Raw genomic sequence first — 21,767 nt, forward strand, 5'->3', positions numbered from 1 at the left:
CTAAAACATTCTTATATAACACATTGGAATACACACGGTCATCCAGGGCACGCCTTACAAATGCGGTGATAACAAGATATCATTACCAAATTTAAATATTAAAAGGTGAAGTTCTGCCAAAGTTCAGTAAGTAAAATTTCCATTACACTGACAGGTTTACAGACCGAGACGTGTTTGATTTCACTGTTTAAGTAGCACACTCCCCTGCTACTGGTTAAAAGAGCATCTTCTGGAAGAAGCAAGAAATTGCACAAAATATCAGTAGTCTTTTTTTTTTTTTTTTTCTTGCCCTTGTCTACATCATGTTACTAAGTGTTGTTATTACAATACTAGGGAAAATAGATCTTTATAAATTACCCACAAAAGTCTGAGAGAGCAATGCAATGGAACATGAATACCTATTAAGAGTGAGAAAAGTACATACCGCACATGCTTGCAACATCGGCTCCCAAGTAGGCACTTCCAAATTCAAAAACACCTGAAAAAATATCCTTTTCTGAGTTAACTTAATTTGCAGAATTTTTAGACAGAGGTGCAACACATCTGTGGAAATAAATCTCCACAAATACACACATGAGAGCAAATCCAACATTTTCAGATAGGAACTATTTTCAACAGAATAATGCCAGGAGTTCATTCTTAAACAGTAGACACTGTTATTCTAAAGCTGCTACACACTGTAATTAGTATCATTAAAACATGAGTTAGACCCTAAAAATCACAGGTGTAATTTAAAAATAACCAAATGTCTGCTCTTTTAGGGTTTTGTACCTTTTGAAATCACAACTAGCAGCCTTTCTCTAAAACTATGGGAACTGGTTTTGGAGAGTGGAGTCTGTTTTGAAAGTGCTTATCTGAACACTGAACACCAGGAACTGATACTCCAAGTAAAGTAATAAATATCTTAAGAAGACTTTGGATAAAATCACAGGATCGAGTAACAGGGCTTATCACACAGTGTATAACCTATCTGCTCCAACTTGCATGTACTCATACATTTCTGAATTTAGCACCTACCTGCCTGAAAATTGTCACCCAGTAATTAGCAGCTGACAGACTACATCTATATGAGTGCTTATTTTTTAAGTTTGAAGATAAACAAGGCCAATGAGATTTTCTATGAACCACTTTCTTGTTGCATTTCCTCAAACCACACCTTTGATAGAATTAATCAAGAATCCCTGTAAAATACCAAGTACATTACAAAGGCCAAGGAAAAATATTTCCCAAGACCTTCTGAAGTTATCAAAGAAAGAAATTCTGTGAAAAAACATTGATAAGAAAGAGAGAGAGAGCAACTACCATGAAAGAATTGTTATTGAGCTAGTCAGTAAAGGGCAATAATGACACATGACTACTGTGGAAAAAGAAATCCCTACACATTTTGAGTCCTATTCCAGGCAGCTGCTTAAGGGATCATCGACTATGCTAACCAGCTCATCATATTTTTTCTCCTTGCTATTCTTACAACTCCTTCTGCATGCCCTTTCGTGAAACAGACGTTAACTTTTGCCTCTGATCCATGATGCTAACCTCCAGCTTCGAACTGTTAAACCTCAAGGAGTCAAGTCTTAAGTGCTTCCTCTCACACTAACCCTCCTTCTCGTAATGATTCCCCCTTAAACACCCCAAATCTATCTCATAGTCTTTCTCGAAGACCCTACTTAAAATGTCTTCGGAAACATTTGGATAATAGCGTGCCAAGATCACAGACCCCCATACAGACCAGTTATGGCCCAGTATTTCCTTATATTCACTCAATTGCTTTCCCACTAGCTAAGATCCCCAGAGACTGCCTTATTCTTTTGTACTTGTATAGCACCTGGTCTGTGGTTTGTGCTTTTACTTACTGACAGTGATAGAAATCAGTATTTTTTTTACACAGATAAAATTTCTAAAGGCTAAAAAAAAAGGGGGGGTGGCAGGAGAGGGGAATGTTATTTTAAATCTACCTTGTGATTTTGAAGGTCTAACTCATGCTTTTAACAATACCCATCGATGAAACTGTTAATATTGTTTTGAAGTCAGCATAGGATGAAATTTTTGTACAAACCAAGTTTCCCGATTTTCATATCCTCTGAAAGTGAGAGAGACCTAAATAAACCCTGGTATTTCACACCGCTCTATAGAGATGTGGTCTATGAATAACCACAAGTTTAGATGCTTTTCAGCAGAGCAACCTGCAGACTTTAGGACATTGTAATGAGACATTCTACTGGACCACTTACTTACAAACCAAAATAATGGGGTTGGATGCTGCAATTAAGTATTGCTCATAAATATGTAGAGGACAGAGCTGAACCACTATCATACTGGGACCAAAAATTCTTGTGAAACTTGAATGTATCAGTGAGGGAACAGGGAACCAAAACCTAATTTACTGAGGTGTTAGAACTATAAAAAAGATTGAAGGGCTGAGAAAATACCCTTTCAGTGAGAGACGCGGGACTGGCACACACTAATAAAAGCGTTACGGCAGAGTAACAAGCTACCACATGTCAGTTGACCCACAGTCACCATCTGTGTACACAGTCTTGGGTTGTGGCCAATACAAAGCAATTCAAGTCAGCTTTGCCCTCTTTCAAAAAGAGGAGTCGATCAGCCTGCTTTACCAAGAAACAAAACTGAGAAACAATCTCACTATGGTGTGTAAGAATAGTCATACGGAGAAATGCACAAGTACCAAAAAAGTTGTAGTACCAAGCAATAGCTGGAACACAGTAATTGCAACTAACTGTTGTCATAAAACACTGGTAGAAGCAGCAGGTTCTCCAAACTTTTGAGTCTTAAGATTGGATATCTAGTGGAAAACCTTCAAGAACAAACCAAGCACAAGTCTTTAGCTCCAGGATAAAGGAGAGTTGAGTGAAATGCATAATGTTTCAAGCAAAAAGACAGACCAAAGTACCTGGCAGGTTCATTGGGATGCCAAATATTTGAAACCATTAAAAGATCAAGAGATACTGCTGAAATCATCCAATCTAATCTGCTGCATAAATATGGTGTATAGAATTTAAGGCTTCATTGTATAAGGATACTGCCTTAGGTGCATATAGTATCAGGCTGAAGATGCAACTGCTGGGGACATCATTGATATGCTGCTGGTTTGGACTATATCAGATACAGCTGTTGCAAAACATTAAAGTCTAGTATTACTTGCCTTTTGGTCCTCAAGTTTTTAATCCCCTTCAAATTTTGTAAGTAAATATGTCACATTGAAAGATATGATAGTTTGAGAATGCGAGTGTTTCCAAAATTTAGATTAATAGTGCGATGTTAGGTATTGCTCTAATGGTATCACCATCAGCTGATGATACAAAAATTAAGATATAGTATTAGATGTATTTTTAGGAAGAATGAGTATTTATGCTAAGCCTGGTCACACACAGACAAGAAGTTTTACACATTAGCACTGAAACACTTTACACATGTACATGCCCCATTAACTGAAACATATACAAGTCTTAACAAAGAGAGAGGTTTATAATATAAAATTCTATGGAGACAGAAAATAAGTGCAGTGATTTTTATAAGAGAAAATAAAGAAAAACTAGTAAGAGTTAAATAAAGGAAAGCGTATGCAGATAGTCACTGTTCATTTGTCTGCTTTATTACAGTCAGTAGAAGAAATGTGGTTAACAAACTTCACCGTTTGTGTTAAAGGAGAACCTAACACAGCGCTAGAAGGATTGCAAGGGGAAGTAACATCTGGTTCGGCCTGCAGTTATGTACTTGGACATTTTACAAAGTGCAGCGAAAGAGTACCTGCTTACACATCTGAATTCCCCGGGGAGTTTTAAATCACAGTAATAAAGAATCACTCATAGAAAGCTAATAACTGTAGCACCAGAGGGGAGTGAAAAGCCACTGGGGAGTTCCTGGGTCAAAATACAAACTTCCAAAGCTTTCTGCACTAACAGGCTGGAAATCCTGAGGGCTTTGAGGCCGGGAGAGATCGCCACTGTAGATCACATCCTTGTATTTCTAACACAGGCACCGTGCCTGCATGGTGACACCTTGTCTATCTCCTTTCTGCTGCCTTAGTCACGAATCCCGCAGTTGGGATTGCTTTTTGCATTTTCAGCCTCAATTCATCCATGTGGCTTCAGAGAAAAAAGCACAAAAAGCATCTGCTGTGCTAACAACGCTTCCCCTTCCAGCACAGAAAAAAGAAAAAAAAAAAAAAGCTTTCTAAGAAACAAGACACAAACGTTAACTTAGTCTGCAAGTATTTTTTATTATTTTTTGCGTGGACCTCTTGGGAATGACAGCATTTCTCAAACTTTCCTTTGGAACTATGCAAGTGAACTCTTAAGAGAAATCACTTTCTGCTGTGGAAAGGTGGAGAAGGAGATGAGGAGGAGAAGGATGAGGAGAAGAAAGGAGGAGAAGGAGAAGGGAGAGGGGAATGAAGAGGATGATGAGGAGGAGGATGAGAAGGAGGATGAGGAGGATGAGGAGGAGGAGGAGGAGGACATCCCTGCTACCTGCCGGCCGCCACACAGGGACAAGGCGGCCACCTGAGGCGCTCCACCCTTGCAGCAGGTAGCACCCCACCCTCCCCAGCCTTGTGCTCGCTGTTGTTAAACCCATTTTTTAATCGCACGGCCGGTGCCCGCCGTGGCGGTGTGTGTGTGTGTGTGTGAGGGGGGGGGCGATGAAGGCGAGGCGGGCTGGGCAGGGGGCCGCCATCTTCTGAGGGCGGGCGGGCGGCGGGGGGCGAGGGGCGCCCTGTGCGCGTGTGTCGGTGTGTGAGGGGGGAGGAGGAGGAGGAGGAGGAGGGAGGGGAGGAAGGCGGGGTGAGGAGCCAGCTCCCCGCCGCCGCCACCACCGTTGGGCGTGTGCCCAGCTCCCGGTGCTGCGTGCCCGGGCGGGGAGGAGGAAGAGGAGGAGGAGGAGGAGGAGGAGGAGGAGTGTGGGTGCGGGGAATTTCCTTGTGTGGCGGCGGAGGAACAACGGCCGGGAGGGCGCTGCCGCCGCCGGTTGCCGAGCGATGTGAGGGGGGGGGGAGCCCCCCATCGGCCCTCCCTTCCCCCCCCACACACCCCGGAGCCGCCCGCTTTCCCCCCCCCCATCTTCCCCTCCCCTCTGCCCTCCCCTCATCCCCGCCCCGCCATGCCGGACCAGATCTCCGTGTCGGAATTCGTGTCCGAGACCAATGAGGATTACAAGTCGCCCACCGCCTCCAACTTCACCACCCGGATGGCCCAGTGCAGGAACACGGTGGCGGCCATCGAGGAGGTGAGCCCGGGGAGGAGGGCAGGGAAGGGAAGGAGGAAAGGGGAAAGGGAGAAGGGGAAGGGGAAGGAAGGGAAGAGGGGCGCAGCCCCCTCGGCCTGGCCGCGGCCCCGCCCGGCCCCGAGCAGCGCCCTCGGCCGCCGCCGTGAGGAAACGGGGCTCGGCCGCCCGGGCACGGGGAAGAAAGGGAAGGGGGAAGGGACGAGGCGCTGCCCCCCCCAGGCCCCCCCGAGCCATTTTTGGGGGGGACTCGGGCTGGCACAGGTGGGGTTGGATCCTCCTTCCAGCCCCGATTTACCCCCCCGAGGCGTGTGTGCTGAGGTGAGCTGCCCTCAGGAGCCCTGCAGCCGCCCCAAAAGCTGCCCCCCGGGGGGCTGAGCCCCTTCGTTTTGTCTCCCCATAGCCAGCCGGGCTTGCTGCAGAGCTGTTCGCCTTCCCTGCAAGGCAGCCGAAGCTGCTGGGGAGAGGAGGAGAGGAGGGCGGCTGCCAGCGGAGACGGAGCCCTTTTTCCCTGCCGTTTCCCACCAGCCGGGGAGCTGGGACAGGTCTGAACACAGTTGGAGCACATTCCTCGTCCCAGCCCCGTGCACACAATGAAAGGAGCCTCTCTGCAGCCTGCCTCCTCCAGCAGCTTCCCTGAAGAAACTTGTGGGAGGGGAGAGTTGTGATGTGGATTCATTTGCCCCGTCTACCTGTTACATCAGTTCTGGCGGTGTGTGTGTGAGCGGAGCTGGTTTGTTTTTGCGCTAAGCGTGGCTTTGGGAAAGAGCCTCTTCAGCGAAAGAGCCCTGTCAGTAGTTAGTGGCCCTTCTTACAAAAGAGCTGCCACTAGCAATGGATTATTAAGCGAACAAAACCCGGGTTAGGTGTTTAAACACCCTTTTCAAGATTTTCCTGTTTTGCCAGTTCCCAAAACCACTAAAGCAAGGAGCTGAATTCGAAATAATCTGCACAGAAGGAATTACTGTTTTGTTCCTGAGGTAATTTTCTTCCATGCAAGCTTGCACTTAAGTGCCTGGCTTTAATTATACCTTATTAGCCTGATAGTCTTAAGATCAACAGTTTTGTATCTAGGATTCTGTGAAAGGTGACTTAAAGAATATCGATAACAGTGAACCACTGAAGAAGGTGTAAGGTAGAGCTGCCTAAAAAGTGATTGACGCAAAATAGAAGTTAGTGTAAGCATTGGGATCAAAAGCAGTTTTTCTAGGTTGAGAGATTTTGTGGTTTTTTTTTTTTTTTGTACAGCTCTCACAAAAATTGGTCTGTGTCTTAGCCTCAGTTTCTCAAGCTCTATGTCTGTGAGAATGTCACATAATTTCTCAGGAGAAAAATTCAGAAAAGTTTTTGTTTTTCGTGGCTGTTTTCTCTTTCATGTTAATTTTCACAAAATGTACGTAGGATATGGAATCTGTAACTTACATTGTGCATCTTAAGGTCTTTTAAAAATTCAAATCAATGAGTTGCATCTTGAAATTTTTTTTAATGTTAGGAGAATGATACGCGTTGAAAAGTTTGCTCCCCTGGATTCCTTTCTTATTTAATCTGTATGCTTGGCATTCTTCTTGTATCAGGTCGCTGATACACCACTCTTGGATTTGTAAAGAAACTCAGGATGTTGAGTGTTAGTTTGTATCGCTGCATATTTCAGATATTAGACACTTCAAAAATTAGCTTTTTTTGATACAGATGGTAATGAACGACCTAGTGTCTTACAGATCCAAGTAAAGTTTGCAAGGCAGATGATGAGAAATTGTGCTGGCTATGGCTCTCTTAATCTTATTGATCTACCTAGCGCTTTTGGCAAAATATCAGCAATTGCTGCCTGTTCATGCTGATGTCCTACAGCATGTCTTTAAGTGACTACTGATTTTTTATTTATTTATTTTGTGCTTTGATGTGTCAAGAACAACAAACAAATTTTCATGGTTTCACACCTGTGAAATCTGTAGACATAACACTACTTCGGTTTGGTAATACTCAGGTCCATCAATGTAGTGTGCCTGGTTTTTCAGGTTAAATGTGATCCTTTGATAAAAATGTTGATATAAATTGTGTAACAGAGAAGTCAGCACTCAGCATGTTTTTCTTCCAAAAGGCTAGGCAAGAATTGGTTTATGAGGTTGTGAACAAAGACTCAGTAAAGAAGGCATCTCAAAACGGACAGGTAACGCAGGGAACCCATCTGCATTTCCAGTGTCACAAGCACGGTGAAGCATCAGTTCCCAGTGTGCACTACTCTGCTGCAGCGTACGGTACGGTATGGAAAACGAGGAGGTTTGGCTCTGTATGATTTAGGGAATGTGTTACTCAACGTGGTTAATTGGTAAGTTGAAACCTGGCTGACTATTGGCTTTGTGTAGGGATTGATTTTACAAAGCCACTGTGAAAGGGGTGGTTTATTAACTGGAGGCAGTTCGGGATCCCAGAAAATGAAAACTTAATACTTAAATCAACAAAATAAAAAGCTCGGAGTGGTAAATAGTGCTGTTTAGTGGATGTCCTAATCTGCTTTTCCTAGGTGATCTGGTTCTGGACCGGACTGAGCCTGCACGAAGCTAGCTGGAGCCTCCCTCATGCCCTGTGCTCCCTCGCAGGCAGAGACGCGGGGAGGTAGCACAGGAGCTGGGGGCTGGTGTGACTTCGTAGCCTGAGTTCACCTCTGTGCAAACAAAGATATCTGCTTCCAGATCCTAATGGGAAGCCTCCTGCGCTTACCGCTAACACTGCTGGCTACCAGTTCTGTAACTCTGTCTTAGTTAATGAGCAGGTATCTAATAATGTCTTAAAAGTTCCGTTAATGAGGCCTGGCTTTCCGTGATGGAGTGGTAAAGGGCTTGTTAAGCGAGGAAATCGATGAGATGCTGGACGCTGGTGTGTGGATAATTTACCAGTTAGGTCTCTGTGGGCATTGGTGTTGCCTTAAATCAGCATTTCCTGAACTCGGATGAACTGACCTCTGTTGTTTGCCAAGTGTGATTGATTTTTAATATCAGCTGGAAATACTTGGAGTCTTACTGTTTTCTGTAATTGTATAGACTAATTACAGACCGCTCATTACGGTCTTTGAGATCCCCAGAAGTGCACACGCTTGGAAACCGCTGCCTATTCAAGGAAGAGAATCTGATCCTTCGCTTTCGGGAGTGGAAAGGGATTAGGAAAGGCATGCTCCTGGGGCACGGAGTGATTTCCAAAGGCAAGGAATGGTGTCATTTCTGTATTGTTCTCAGACGAGGATGTTGCTTACCAAAACGATGGGGATCTCTTAAGCTCCCACTGAAGCCAAGTTACCAGTGAGCGGTACAGCTCAGGCCTTACAGGTTACTGTTTAATCTTTGCGTGCATGATAATGACTAAGATTAAACAAGTTTTAATTGATACAGTCCAGAGCGTGGTCACATGGCCGGGGGGAGGGGTTGCTTGAAACCAGTAATCTCGTTTGACAAATGCAGCCTTTTCAGCTCACTGCTTCTGGTCTCCCTTTATTACAGGATCTGAAACCGCGTAGTGACCATTCTTAAGCTGCAAATGCTTCAAATTTTGGTTTTAGTGCTGCTATTACTTGGAACATATACTTCTCTCTTTTATGTGCTCTACGTTAAATAAAATAGTCCCTAAACTGTAACGGAGCCTGCAAAATGGTCCTAATACCAGTGATTACTAAAGATTTGGGGAAATTATTATTTTACAGAGTGATTTAATGAACAGTATCCAAGCGTGCCGCTTTATTTTGAAGCATGGGTTAAGTCTTACCAGAAAAGACTGGAACCAAAGCTCACAAAAATCTGAATTATTTATTTTTCCTACTTTTTTTTTCCATTGTGAGGTGCTTCTGGATCAAAATTGAAGGGGCAGGGGGGCTCTTGTTCAGGCTACCCTATAAATGGGGAGTTGTTTGATGTGCCCTGCCTGCTTAAACTTCACAGGAAGCACGTGAAGAGAGGAGAATGGAAACACTGACAGAAGTTTAATAGGTTAGTGGAATGTCTCCCCCAGCACAGCAGCACTTTCTACCACGCTGAACGTGTTGTAAGTAGACAGGACAAATGTGTGGTGGAACGATGGAGAGCGTACAGGCAAAAGGAAGAGCATGGTGGTAGGCAAAGATGGCCTCTGTTGGCTGCATGTAGATAAGTGTAATTGTTTGGGGTTTGTTTAAAAGCCCCTGTCCAGGAATTTCTATAAAATCTGTGGAATTAATGTTAACACCATAACTTGTAATTTTGGCTCTGTGTTTGCTGTTCTTCCCTAGGTCCCGTTCCACGACCATTGCACCTCAGTGTGTCTGTCGTTTAACAGTTACAATGAGTAGTTGTGTGGCGTTTTTGTTTTGTTTTGTAATTTCAATTCCTGGGACTGCAGCATGTCGTTTCAGTATCAGGTCCTCTCCTTCCTCACTGTCACTTACAACACAAATTTTTGTATCAGAAATGAAAACAACTTCATCCCCTGTAAGGTAATCCCACAGCTTTCAGCTGATTTAGAGAGGCGTAAGGGATTGACTCTTGTTGAATTCCTCTTGTATGTTAGAGTTTTTTTAATCCTCCCTGCTCCACTGTGGTTCTGCAAAGCTAGCGAGGGCAAGAGGTAAAAACAGCTTGGAAGGATCAGTGAACGTGAGTCTGGATACACGTATGTGTTACCAAAAGTTGTACTTGCCCTGTTCGGTGGTTTTGGTTTGTTAGGGCTTCAGGACAGGGGTTCTGTCTTCTATTACACTTTTGTTAGTGTCTTGCTTCGGAAATCTGCGTGATGATGTTTTTGTGGATTGAGAAGTAGTAGAAAATGTCATGCTATATTGCATTTTGGAAAACTTACTGCTATTATCTGTGTACTTCCTTCTCTTAAAATATATCTGTGTGCCCACTATAAGGTGGTGCTCCTTCTAGAACATACTTGCACGCTTTTCTTAGCTCATTACCAAATACAGTTCCATAAATACAGTGTTGTTTAAGACTTTTGTGTTTTCCACTTCTGCTTCCTTTCTGGAGTCATATTTGTTTGTCATTAGCATCCAGAGAAGTTTCTGGAAAAGTCATTATGACACAAATGGCGTTATGATTTCAGAAGGAGTGTGGGAATTTGTTTATTTTCTGAGAGGAAAATAGAAGATGGAAGTTCGGGAAATACAGGAACTGAGTTGTAGGTTTGCAGCTGGAGCTCTGCACATGTTATAAGACAGAGAGTCGCAGCCTTGAACATCTAAGGTACAGAAAATGCAGTCAGGTAAAACCATTTCAGGTCATGCTGTGCACCTTACCTTGGTGCATCCAGCAGGGAATCTGCTTCCTAATACCAAATGCCTTGTTCCTGGTAGGAGCATCAATGGAAAATACACACGTTCCCAAATTATTTTACTAACCGTGGCTTTTATCTTCTAACTTTTTCTGTAGTGCTGTTGCATTTCTCAGAACCAGCTTCACTGGATTGTCTTCGTGCTGCTGATAAAAGAGAGTAGACATGGAAAGAGGATAATTCTTTCTGCTTCCGTTTAACCCACTGTAGGTTCCTCTCTGTTCGTTCATGCTGTTCTCTCTGTACCAGAATATCCAGCAGTGCTTGGTAAATGTGGGGCCTTCGTTTTGTCAGGACAAGAGCCTGATTCCTGGGCCCCATTCTGAGTAGCTGTTTCGTCCACTGTCTTGGCTGTCACTGGAGCTTCCCTGTATTTTGTTGCTGCTTGGTCTCCTCCTCCCTCTGCCTTTCTTAAAGCTCTGCTGCTGAGCGTTTCAGTGCTCTGTCCTGCCTCTCCTGGGGGGGCTCCCTGGACTTGTCCCCCTTGGGTGGCTGGGTGCTGGAAGGGGCAAGGCAGCCCTGTCCATGGTCCTAGAGCTCAGCGGGGCTTCAAGCCCCTGAGGCCCTCCCTTAGGGATGAGCAAGTGGCCTCACTTGCTTTCTGTCCTCACTGGCTTCGAATAAATGTTATGTTCTGGATGCTGCTGGAGAGGGGAGAACGTTCTCCCGTGGACAGGGAAAAAAAGAAGAAAAGTGGAAAGTCGGGAGATACTCGCTGGGTGAAATCTTTCTTCGGGCTTTCCTGCTGTGGTAACGTCTTCCATCCCCAGTCCCCTTCCCATTCTGTTGAGTGACGTGTGTAGCTCAGGAGAGTTTTTAGGTTCTGTGAAAAAGAAGCGTTGGTAACAAAACTACCAGGTAGGAAAACGTGAGGGTGTGATTCTGAAACAACAAGTGGGTGCTGGTGGCTGGGGTAAGTCTGATCAGAGGAAAGGGGATCAGAAGTGCCGAGGTGGTTGGTGCTGCCTGCTTGGGAGCATTAAAATCAAAACCCATCCCCTTACATCTGCTGCAAAAGAGAGTGTTATTGCAAGTACCGAGAGGGATGCTTTGCACAGAAGACAAATGAAAGGCTTTTTAGCAGTATCAGGAACGGATGTGGCTGAGGAAGGCTGTATTTGTCAAGGCCAGAATTGTGTAACAATCAAAATCAAATGGTGAGAAGCTCTAAGCTGTGTAACAGAGGTACTGTGCAGGAGGAGTCTGCGTGGCTGGTGGTAGGTTTCATTTCAAGAAAACCTGTTGGCTATTATAATCTGGTAAAGTGCGTGCTGGCGTTGCAGGCGTGGAGGAAGAGTGCAAGGGGGAAAAACACGAGCTGTGTTGCAGCTACATTATGGTCAGACATCTGTGATGACAGGCCGAGATGTTCATTTTTGCAGGAGGAAGCGTGGAGGAGCAGGGGAAGCTGCTGTGAGAGTCGCTGATTTAAAGGCAGCAATCAAATGGCTGCTGCGGATGAGACTGGAAACGAGCAAAGTGTTTTGTTGAATCATTAGGGGTTGATTCATTGTATGTCAAAAGCCAAACAAAGCAATTAAAAACAAAAACAAAGCAAAATAAGCCAAAAAGTTGTGTTTAGGAGCAAGCCATTAAACTGAGAGCTGGCTAAGTCAGCAGAACTGAAGAGTTTATTTACTAAAGCACGAAAAATATTTAGGAAACGTCCCAGGAAAGGGGAAAACTATGGGGAAAAAAAACAACTATGGACTTGAAACACCTGGAGAAGAATGTCACAAACGAGCAGAGCCTGTCAGAAATGGAAAGAAAAAGGTCATCAGAGGAACGTAGCACCCTGAAAAGTGTGGGTAAGATTTGGAGAAGTCTGGTTTCTTTAGCTATAGCAGCAGGCGGTAAGGAAAACAAAACCATTCCTTCGGCACGTGGAGCTGAGAGGGGAGAAGGAAGGGATGTTACGTGGTTAGAACGTAGTAGCAGGGGTAATGCAGGTAGTGCCAGGTCTCAGTGATTGCTGTGCCACAGTTTGGGAGCTCAGAGTGGGGGAGAAGATGGAATGGATAGTGGGAATAGAAATGCAAGTTGGCAAATCAGTGAACAAAACTCTGAGCTTGAAGCACTCCATTTGTTGGGGCTGGTTAACTTATTTTCAGGGATTCTGAAAGAATTAGGATGATGATGAGCAAACAGTCCTGACAAATCCTCTGAAAACTAGGATGATAACCTATTGTAAGCACAGATGGGTAAAAATAAAGTCAGGATGGAAGTAAGAAGTATTTACAGCTAATAAAAATTATGGCAACAGGTACAGAGACACAGGCCACGGCTGTTAAATTGAGGAGAAATGTTCATAAAGATTGTCAGTATCCCTGGGTGAGTGGCAGGCTAGCAAAGTAAGCAGCTCCTCTTCCTGCTTTTAGAAATGTTTGAAAAATACTGCAAAAAGGTCTTTTCAGCAACTGCCGTTGCCAGAAGACCATGCTTTCATGTTTGCTTTCAGTTTTGAAGCTGTAGTCGGATGTGCAAGAACTTCACACAGGGAAAACTGGTGAATGAAGGGCTTGGGGAGTTTCTCAGGACGCTGCGGAAGAATGCAGCAGAGACGGACAGCGGTGCCACGGGGAGGGCACCAGAGAGCTGACGTGATTGTTTAGGCCATGAATGGCTTCTGAAAAGATTCGGAAAGTGCTTTGAAGTCATGTCTGATCTTAAGCCCGTTTTTCTTCCTTTAATGCCTTGATTTTTAAGACTTGTTTAAACAGTGGTTCTGCTCCTCTGGGTCCAATGTGGTGGCACTTTCTTACGAAAAACTGAGTCCCTGAGAACTGTGCGTCTGAAGCTGTAGGGGATGATTACAGCCAGGTTTCGTGTGAAGGTAAAATCCCTGCTTCAGTGCATTTTCTCCAAGGCTTTTTTTCTTAAACCCGTCTGGAAAGTGTGGGTGAAGTTACGGGAGAAGCAGAAGTTTGCTGTTTGTAACCATTTAGCTCATTGCAAGCTGATGATGGGGAAGTTTTTTGTTTTCCCCAGCCTTTTCCCCACGCTCTCACATTTGCTAGCGCTGAGCTCAAGCTCTTCTCTATTCAAAGTGCTCACTGCATGCAGCAGCTCTTGCTGGGATGTAAGCTGGAGGAGTTTTTGCTGTTAGCTAGTAGATTTTCCTGTGATTAAGACAACTACCAGCTTCTTCTGTTTGGACTAAATCCAGCTTTCTTGCGTGAAATTTCTGTCAATGTTGGTGTTGAGGGGAGGAGTAAACTTGGCTAGGAAGCAACGGAAAAAGGGACTGCAAGAAAATTACAGTCGGAAGGTAGCTGGATTGTTTGTGACGTAGCATGAGGATGGGTCAAAAGGGAAGAGCAAGAAAAGGGAGTCAGGGTTAAAACCAAACTTGGAGAGAGGGAATCATCCAGCAGCAAAAGCTCGGTGGTAGCATATGTGGGGTGGAGGAGCATCAGGGCTGCCCTCTGCCCCATTATGAGGGGCAGAAGGACAGGTGTCAGGAGTGTAAGCAAGCTCAGAGAAATGAGAACGTCCGGGATCTGCAGGGGAAGGGAGAATGCAGTGGTGTTGATGCAGAAAGTAGGACACAAAGGGCAGAGGGCTAACGTGGAGAGGGTCAGCAGGGGAAGGAGGCAGGCGGGGGAGATGGAGAAGGGGCAGCGATGGAGGAAAGTGGCCGCCTGGTGATACCACAGACCCATCCTACCCCACAGTTCAGGAGAGTGGAAAGAGTTCTGAGCATCCATGTCCAGAAAGTGGAGAGAATTAAGTGTTACCCAGACTTCGTTAGCTGCTGTGGACGTCTCAAAGTTAATTGTATTTGGAAAGAGAAAATAATTTGCCTTACGGGGGAGAGTTTATTGATGGAGGAACTGAGATATGGTGCAGTAGCTGAAGAGCAATGTTTTTTTAAGCACCGCTGCTTTGCAGCCAGAAGCTTGGGTAGCATTATGTAGTGCTTGTCCAGAGCAGGAGGCTTTGTTTTCGAGGCAGTAGGTGTTGGGCAGAATTTGAAAAATTTTCCTTTTTGTGAAACAGAGCTCGGAGATACGAAGATATTTACTATGGAAGTGACGTTGCGCGGTGAAACTATTTCTTTGGAGCGCTCTTTAAAAAAAAAAAAAAAAAAAAAAGAGCTCTCCAAAGAAAAAAAAAAAAGAGAAAAGTTAACGTGAAAGAACCTCTGCTGTGAATTCTGGCATCTCACTTCGTAACCCAAGGAAGAACAGAGAACCGAGGGGGAAAGCTGAAGCCCTGCTCCCTGTTGTCTCGGAGCAGCACGGAGCACAGAAGCACCTGCTGTTTGCGGACCCCTCAGCTCTCCCCGATTAAAGACGAGATTATCAATGGAGTCCTGGTCTGAAATCTATAATTCTGTCTGGGCATTATGCTAAGCATGCGTGCAGATACATCCAAACAGCTGAAGTGATTAGAGCTGAGCAAATGACTTTTACGTTCCTGGAAGCTTTGTTCTACATTTAGAGAGCGTATAGGAAGGGAGAGAAGGGGCGAAGCGACGTGGACATCCGTGGGGATTATTTTCTCATGTTTTATGGCTTATGTTCTTTGTTGCTGCAAGATTTCTTTCCTAGAATATGCAATTTTAAGGAAGTTTAGACTGTGTTTTAGGGAAGGCGAGTGAAAAACAAATGCATTTCCTAATCATTTTAAGCCCCTTCAATCAAACAGGATTACGGTTGGGCTTTAGCACGACGAGTGGAAATTTCCTTAGCCCATGCAAACGCAGAGCCCCTGTTTGGTTGTCACATGCAAAAAAGATGCAGCAGAGAGCCTTGCGAAGCACATGTTTCTAATCATTTGTTTGTTTTACAGCCCTGTAGGTGTATGTTACACAACAACACAACCAGGGACAGCAGAGTCCTCCCACACTTGGCTTCATGCAGGCTAGACACTAGCAGCGCTGAAGAGGGGAGCGCTCAAGCAGCAATGAATTAATAACTCCTTTGTGAGCTGCGTTTCTTTTGCTTTCATTTATTCTTTTGCTTAGTTTGTGCTTTCCTGTTACTTAACTGCTCTGCTTGGCGGGCTTCTCGTGTAAGGATTTTTGCTCTGTGCTGGTGTCAGCCGTCTCCTCCCCAAGCCCTGTGGGTTTGGTGGTGGTGTGAGGTCGCGGAGTTTCAGGCACTTGTCTCGTGAGTTTCAGGCACCAGCCCAGTAGCTGTTTCCCATTTCTTTTAGGAACGCAACAGGAGTGCTCCCAGGCACAGCCCTGCCTCTCTGCTCTAAATTACTGCGATTTTACATGCAGAAGTTGAGCTGGGTTTTGTCCTAGGCTCCAGCACAGCCTGCTACCTATCTTCCCAGTGGTCAGTGGGGGAGGGAAGCTCCTAATCACTGCATTTCAGAGAGATTTGTGTGTACTTGAACTCCCTGATTATTTTGGCAGATGTCACCCTGTATGGAAAGCTTTTATTTTTACATCAAATATGGTATAAATAGGTATTTTATGTCTACTGTAGATGCACTAATAACTGTGTGGCTTAAGATTCACTTGTACTTGTGCCCTTAGTGACAGGAGTGCCCATACTGTTCATTGTAGCTGTATATAAAGCTGCTGAGACTCCAGCAGAACTTCAGGTCATTGTTTACGAGGCTGTAATAGTGTCCTGAGAGCTCTTTCCTTGGGCACCTGAAACAAATGGATGCGTTCATCCATTTAAAAACAAATTCCCTAAATGCAAATTAATAGGCTATTATTTTAGGGATTTTTGCAACAGGAACTCAAGCTCTTTCCAGATAGCTACAGCATGACGGCATCACCACAATGAAATGAATGCACTTTCTTTTTCCATTTAGCCCAAAGAGGAAGACATTGATGTTCCCAAATGTTTGATTGCCATAACTGGGCTAATCTTTTATTTGCATTAGCCGCTGGTAATTGTGCTGTCACGCAGTTCCTCTTCCACTGCAAAAAAAATGTATTAACGCTGAGAAACCACGCAGAGATTTTCAAAGGCGATATATACGCTGCGTTATGGGGGGGAGGGCTGCAAATCCCAGGCTGAAGTCCAGACCCTGCTAGAGAACAGAAATAATTTCGTAATGTTTCAGGAGAAAATTAGTTTTATCATTGGACACAGCTTTCATGTCAGAACTGGCAAGTGCAACTGTACAAAATGCATTAAAATGTAAAAGGAAGGAACTCATCAGTAAAGAAAACAAAACAGTGGTAATTAATATGCTGCCAGTATCCTAATTTTAACAGCTTGTGCAGTGTTTCCTAGGGAGATCTGGTACTGTCGAGGTGATTTGTCTTTGTCTCCTGAATCCCCTCTAGTTATCTGCCATTCCTTGTAGGAATATTGTATCCTAAAAGTTGCAGGAGTGTCGTAAATTGGACAAAGTTTGTGTGCCTTATATTCCCTTTCACCTCCTATATATATATATGTCACATATATACAAGCCAAAGATGTTTGTAATGCAGATCTTGATTTATTTAGGCCTTCCAGTACCTGCAGGGGGCCTACAGGAGAGCTGGGGAGGGACTCCAAGTCAGGGAGTGCAGTGATAGGACCAGGGGATGATAGCTTTAAACTAAAAGAGGGTAGGTTTAGATGAGATATAAGGAAAAATTACTCAGAGGGTGGTGAGGCGCTGGCACAGGCTGCCCAGAGAAGCTGTGGATGCCCCATCCCTGGAGGTGCACAAGGCCAGGCTGGATGGGGCTTTGGGCAACCTGGGCTGGTGGGAGGTGTCCCTGCCCATGGCAGGGGGGTGGAATTCAATGGCTTCGAGGTCCCTTCCAACTCAAACCGTTCTGTAGTTCTCTTACTGTTGAAAAGTTCTCAAAAGTCTGCTGAGATAGAGGTTTGAATGTGCTGCATTGCTGTAGGCTCTTTTCTTTGTGAATTTCCAGCCCTGAGAATTACTTGATAAATAAATTTTAGAGTCAAAGAAGCGCTGGATGGGGAGGGATGGGTCACTTCACTGCATCCAGTTTATCTGTGCACACACACCACAGAGGTTTCATTTTTAAGGTGGATTAAGTGCATCATACATAGGGAAATCTTACTACTTAGTTTTTGATTGTTTTGTAGGGATTGCAGCTGGGATCTCTGCCTGGTTTAAACAGAGAGATTGAAAGACGACTGAAACTAATTCAGGCCACTGATAAGGGAACTCTGAGCACCTGGAAATTGTTTCATTTGATGATTATGCCCATCTACAACTCAGAATTCTCTATTGAAAGAGCTCATCATGTGCTGTATGAAAGGGCATTGCGTTCTGCAGAGATTAATTCTTGTTGGTTCTGATGCTGTATGAAAGGATTTAATCCTAGGGGAAAGAGCACTGAATTGAGAAATCTGCAAAGGAAACGATACAGAGCACGGATCAGCCTCTCCCAGCAGCTGGGCTCTGAACTGTGAAGGGCTTTGGGGGCTGCAGACAGAAATGTGAACACAGAGCTGGGGCAGTGTCCCTGCAGGACGAGGATGGCAGTGTTTTACCTCTGGTATAGGAGTGCTGAAGTTTACTGGGCTGTTCAACGCAGGAACTTTGTCTTCAGAAGCATGAACCTTGGAAAAATGTTATTTTATTTTATATAATGATGCATCTTAGTGGAAGCATGCAGTATTAAATACGTGGGTATGGGGTGTCAGCAATGGGCTAGTGCATCTTGAATATTAAACAAGAAATAAAAAAATGAGTTTTATTTCCACATCCTTTCTCTCACTGTAAAGAGTAAGTGCATCAGGTCTCCCTTTGCTTATGAGATCTCTGAAATCTGCTCGCCTTGGCTTTGAAAGCAGATCGCTGCAATTTGGGTGGTAAGATTGTTAAAAGAGAAGGTAAATAGGGATTACATTTCTCACTACAACATAAAGCAGGGGGGTGGATGTGTGCTGGAGAAACAGTTGGTGTAAGTAAGATGTCTCCATTCTTTTTGCTTAGGCAGGAGGTAGAGTCTGAACCTCTCATTTGAGATTCCTGTTCATTGATACAAGCAGTTTTGTAGAGAAATCAGGTTTTTGGGGATCACCTACTTGACTTTGTGCAATGATTTTATTTTTTCCTAAAACACAACATTGTGATCAGGTGTGTTGGTGTATAGCAGTGTCAAATTTTGACACTCTGTAACAGAATTGCCTTTTTCTTACAAGTATTAATTTCCCAGAGCAACGGTGTTACCTCCTTCCACCATGCTGGATGCACAGAAGTTCAGAGCCTGAATGTTTTCTGCCAGATAGCCCAGAGCTGGTTCCAACAGATGGCCTCTGCATTGGGCCCACCAGAACCACAAACCCAGGTGCTGTGGAAATCGTGTGTTAGTGGCAAGGGGCTTCTCAGGGCCAGTTCTGCAGCAAACCCCATCCCTTTTAATGCCTCACAGTCCCTGAAGGGAACAAAGGGAGTGGAGAGCAGTTTGGAGGGGTGACAGAATTTAGGACCCTTTTTACCACCTTTCGTAAAAGGAAAGTGGATTGCAGCAGTGCGGAGAGTTGATTTCTTGTAGAAAACCAACAAACTGGGATAAAATAGCTGTGGAGCTGTCTGATCTTTTGAGTCAGAGAGGAGGAACTAGAGCAATACCAGATTACCTGCAAAGATGGGCCAGAAGTGTCACGAGATTGTGCTTGCTGGTATGGCGTGAGTGTTCAACCCCGCTGCTGTTACTGCAGAGATAAGAGCAGTCCTGAAGCTCACGAACTGGCTCTGTTCTTCCTGCACCCTTTTCCTGCACTCTGGGAAAGCCATTCCTATTGGGATTCAGCATTCACAGCAGCCTCTGGCATTATTATTTATCCTGAAATAGGGGAACGCGTGACACACAGGATGATTTATGGCTGTGGAGTAGCCTGATGCTTCACTGCAAATTACCAGAACTGAGGGTGAAGTTAAATTTTGCTTTAAAGATACAATGTTTGAATGTTTGTACTGGATCTAAAATGAATACGTTATGCTTTATTTGTATCTTTGTTAGTTAAATGTATGATATGGGGAAAAAACACAAAGATTAATTAAAGAAAAAAAAAATATCTTGAGACCGTACAAATTCAGGTCCAAATAACCCAAAATATGAAATAGTTAATTTTAGCCTTTCTAAAATGAAGCTTCTGTGGGTGAGAAGAAAGGAATGTAGCAGAGACTTCCCACTGTTTGAAGTTTAAGAAGAAAAAAAAAAAAGAGCAGAGATGAAGGCCTCCTCCTTCCCCTTCCTCTCTCACGACTTCCCACCGCACACGGCCGGCCAGGCACGCGAGCACTGGGACTGTGCTGCAAGAAGGCACAGAGTTGGCTTTTCTTGCCCATGTGTGGAGACTGAAAGCTTGGTTTCCTCTTTTCCTCTTGCAGTGTTTGCTGCTCGGGCATCTCTCAGGCTTTTCTTTTTATACTGGTCACTGGAATCGAGGAGATTGCCCTGGGGAGGCATGGATGCGTGCCTCCCTTTGGTTGCTGCCCCAAATATGCGTTGCTGGCCACTCCTGAGATAGGATGCCAAGTTAAATGGACTGCTGATCTGCCTCAGTGTGGTTAGTTCTCTGTTCCTCTACAGAAAAGTAATGTTTTTCTGAGCCAAATTTGTGTAAAGCACTGGTGTAAGGGCACTTGGGTAAGAAAAAGACCCAGACTTTGGTAAATTTGGCGTAAAAGGTGTTTGAACTCTTCTTCTAACTTCCAATTCTTCTTCCTAGCTTTGAAGTGGCCATCTAACCAGTAGAGCCCATGGGCTGGCCGTTTATGCTACTACTGCCATTGATTTCCCCATATCCCTTGGTTCTGTAAAAGGTGCCAAATTCTTCTTTAGGATGTGTAATTACTCAGTTTGTGCCCCCAGTTAAATAGGGTAAAAATAGAGCAGTTTTTCCCCTCACTCAAAAAGAGCAAACAATACATTCATTTTTTTTGTAGTCAGCCTGAAATTTATTAAATATATTTTCAGTTTGAACCACCCTCCCTTCCAGAAGAACCCTGCCTATTGCACACAGCCACTTAGACAATGCAGATTTTTGGCCTGATGCGAGTTTTGAGGCTCTTTGGGGGAAGCAACAATGAAATGTTTGAGTGTTGTATTTCCCAATGGGCTGAAATCCTCCTAGGCAAGGTGAAATGGGCTTGAACAGATTTGTTACTGCTTTTATTTTAATTTATTGGGACAGATAGTGGCTTACAAACTAGGATGCCGAGCAGCGTTTCGGGATGTTTTACAAACCGAGGACTGCTTTCTCCCTAGGAAGATGGGTTTGGTTCTAACGAGCTGGCACGTTTCTTTATTCCAACAGAAAGCTTTGAAGCTGCTAAAATGGAAATTGGCCCTTGGCAAGTGAAACTGGACTTGGTTCCTACCCGGGGAACAAAGCTTTGCTGCTGAGCAGTCAGTGTTACTTGAGTCCTTCTCTTTCTACCATAGTGCACAGTAGGATTTTAAAAGCTGTGCTTGTTTCTCTTTAGCTTGAAGGGAAAAAAAAAAAGCTTCTGCAGTCATAATGTATGGGCTTCAAAAGTTCATCTGCTTCATTTTGTCGTTTTGAAGTCTTCCGTCTGTGGCGCTCCAGATACCTGAAGCTTGTGTTACTGAATCCCTTGGGAAATCGCAGCAGCAGCGTGGCCAAAGTGTGTTTGTGATGGGTGCCAGCGTGTTAATGGAACTAGCTAGGGGAAAAAAAAAATACAATTAAAAAAACAAAACTAAACTTTTAGTGTGATTGTTGTCTGTGAGCACGTGTGGTGGTGGCTCAGAGGGATAAACTAATTGAAGATAGAGCAGGAAAAATGAGAAATTCCAGGTATTTCAACTGAAGCAAACACGTTACCTGATGTTTTTCGCTGTGTAGTCACTGTAGATTGTAAGGTCAAGGACTTCTTACGCTAAATCACATTTCTGTGCCATTTGAAGGGATTAGCTATGCATTTTGAAGGAAAATGCTGATACCAAGCTCATAATTAATTTCCTCGTGTTCATTTATTTTAATCTGATATTGCCCTTTATTTAGAAACCTTGAAATTCATGTCAAGAGAACAGGATCCACCCTAGTTGATCGGAGCATATTTCTTCGGGGCTGCTCAGCAGCTGGGCTCTCAAACAAACCTTGTCTGTGATCTTGAGATGCTACAGCAACACCACCTAGATCCTGCTATAAAAAGAAGCATACCTGAGGATGACGAGCGAGACGAGCATCATAAGTCACATAAAAATAAATGAACAGAAGACCCAAACACTGTGCTCAGAAAAACATTGTGCTGGTAAGGGCGCGGTAGAGAAAGTCGCTTGGAGTTGGTTGCAGTTTATGCCGCACACCAGCAGTTCTGCA

The 21,767-nt window shown here is 44.3% G+C and overlaps 1 protein-coding gene across 3 annotated transcripts in view; it reads left to right on the top strand.

The window, feature by feature from the left end:
• Positions 1-4,784: 4,784 nt before the first annotated feature.
• The window catches only part of ASAP2 (ArfGAP with SH3 domain, ankyrin repeat and PH domain 2), an 83,961-nt gene continuing 66,978 nt past the window's right edge, over positions 4,785-21,767 (top strand). For all 3 annotated transcript variants that reach the window (XM_068678550.1, XM_068678551.1, XM_068678552.1), the window contains exon 1: positions 4,785-5,241. In XM_068678550.1, coding sequence (XP_068534651.1) covers positions 5,116-5,241 — 126 coding nt within the window. In that variant the 5' untranslated portion in view covers positions 4,785-5,115. The remainder of the gene's footprint in view (positions 5,242-21,767) is intronic.

Source organism: Anas acuta, chromosome 3 (genome assembly GCF_963932015.1).
Source record: "Anas acuta chromosome 3, bAnaAcu1.1, whole genome shotgun sequence".
In the NCBI taxonomy this organism is placed as follows: Eukaryota; Metazoa; Chordata; class Aves; order Anseriformes; family Anatidae; genus Anas; species Anas acuta.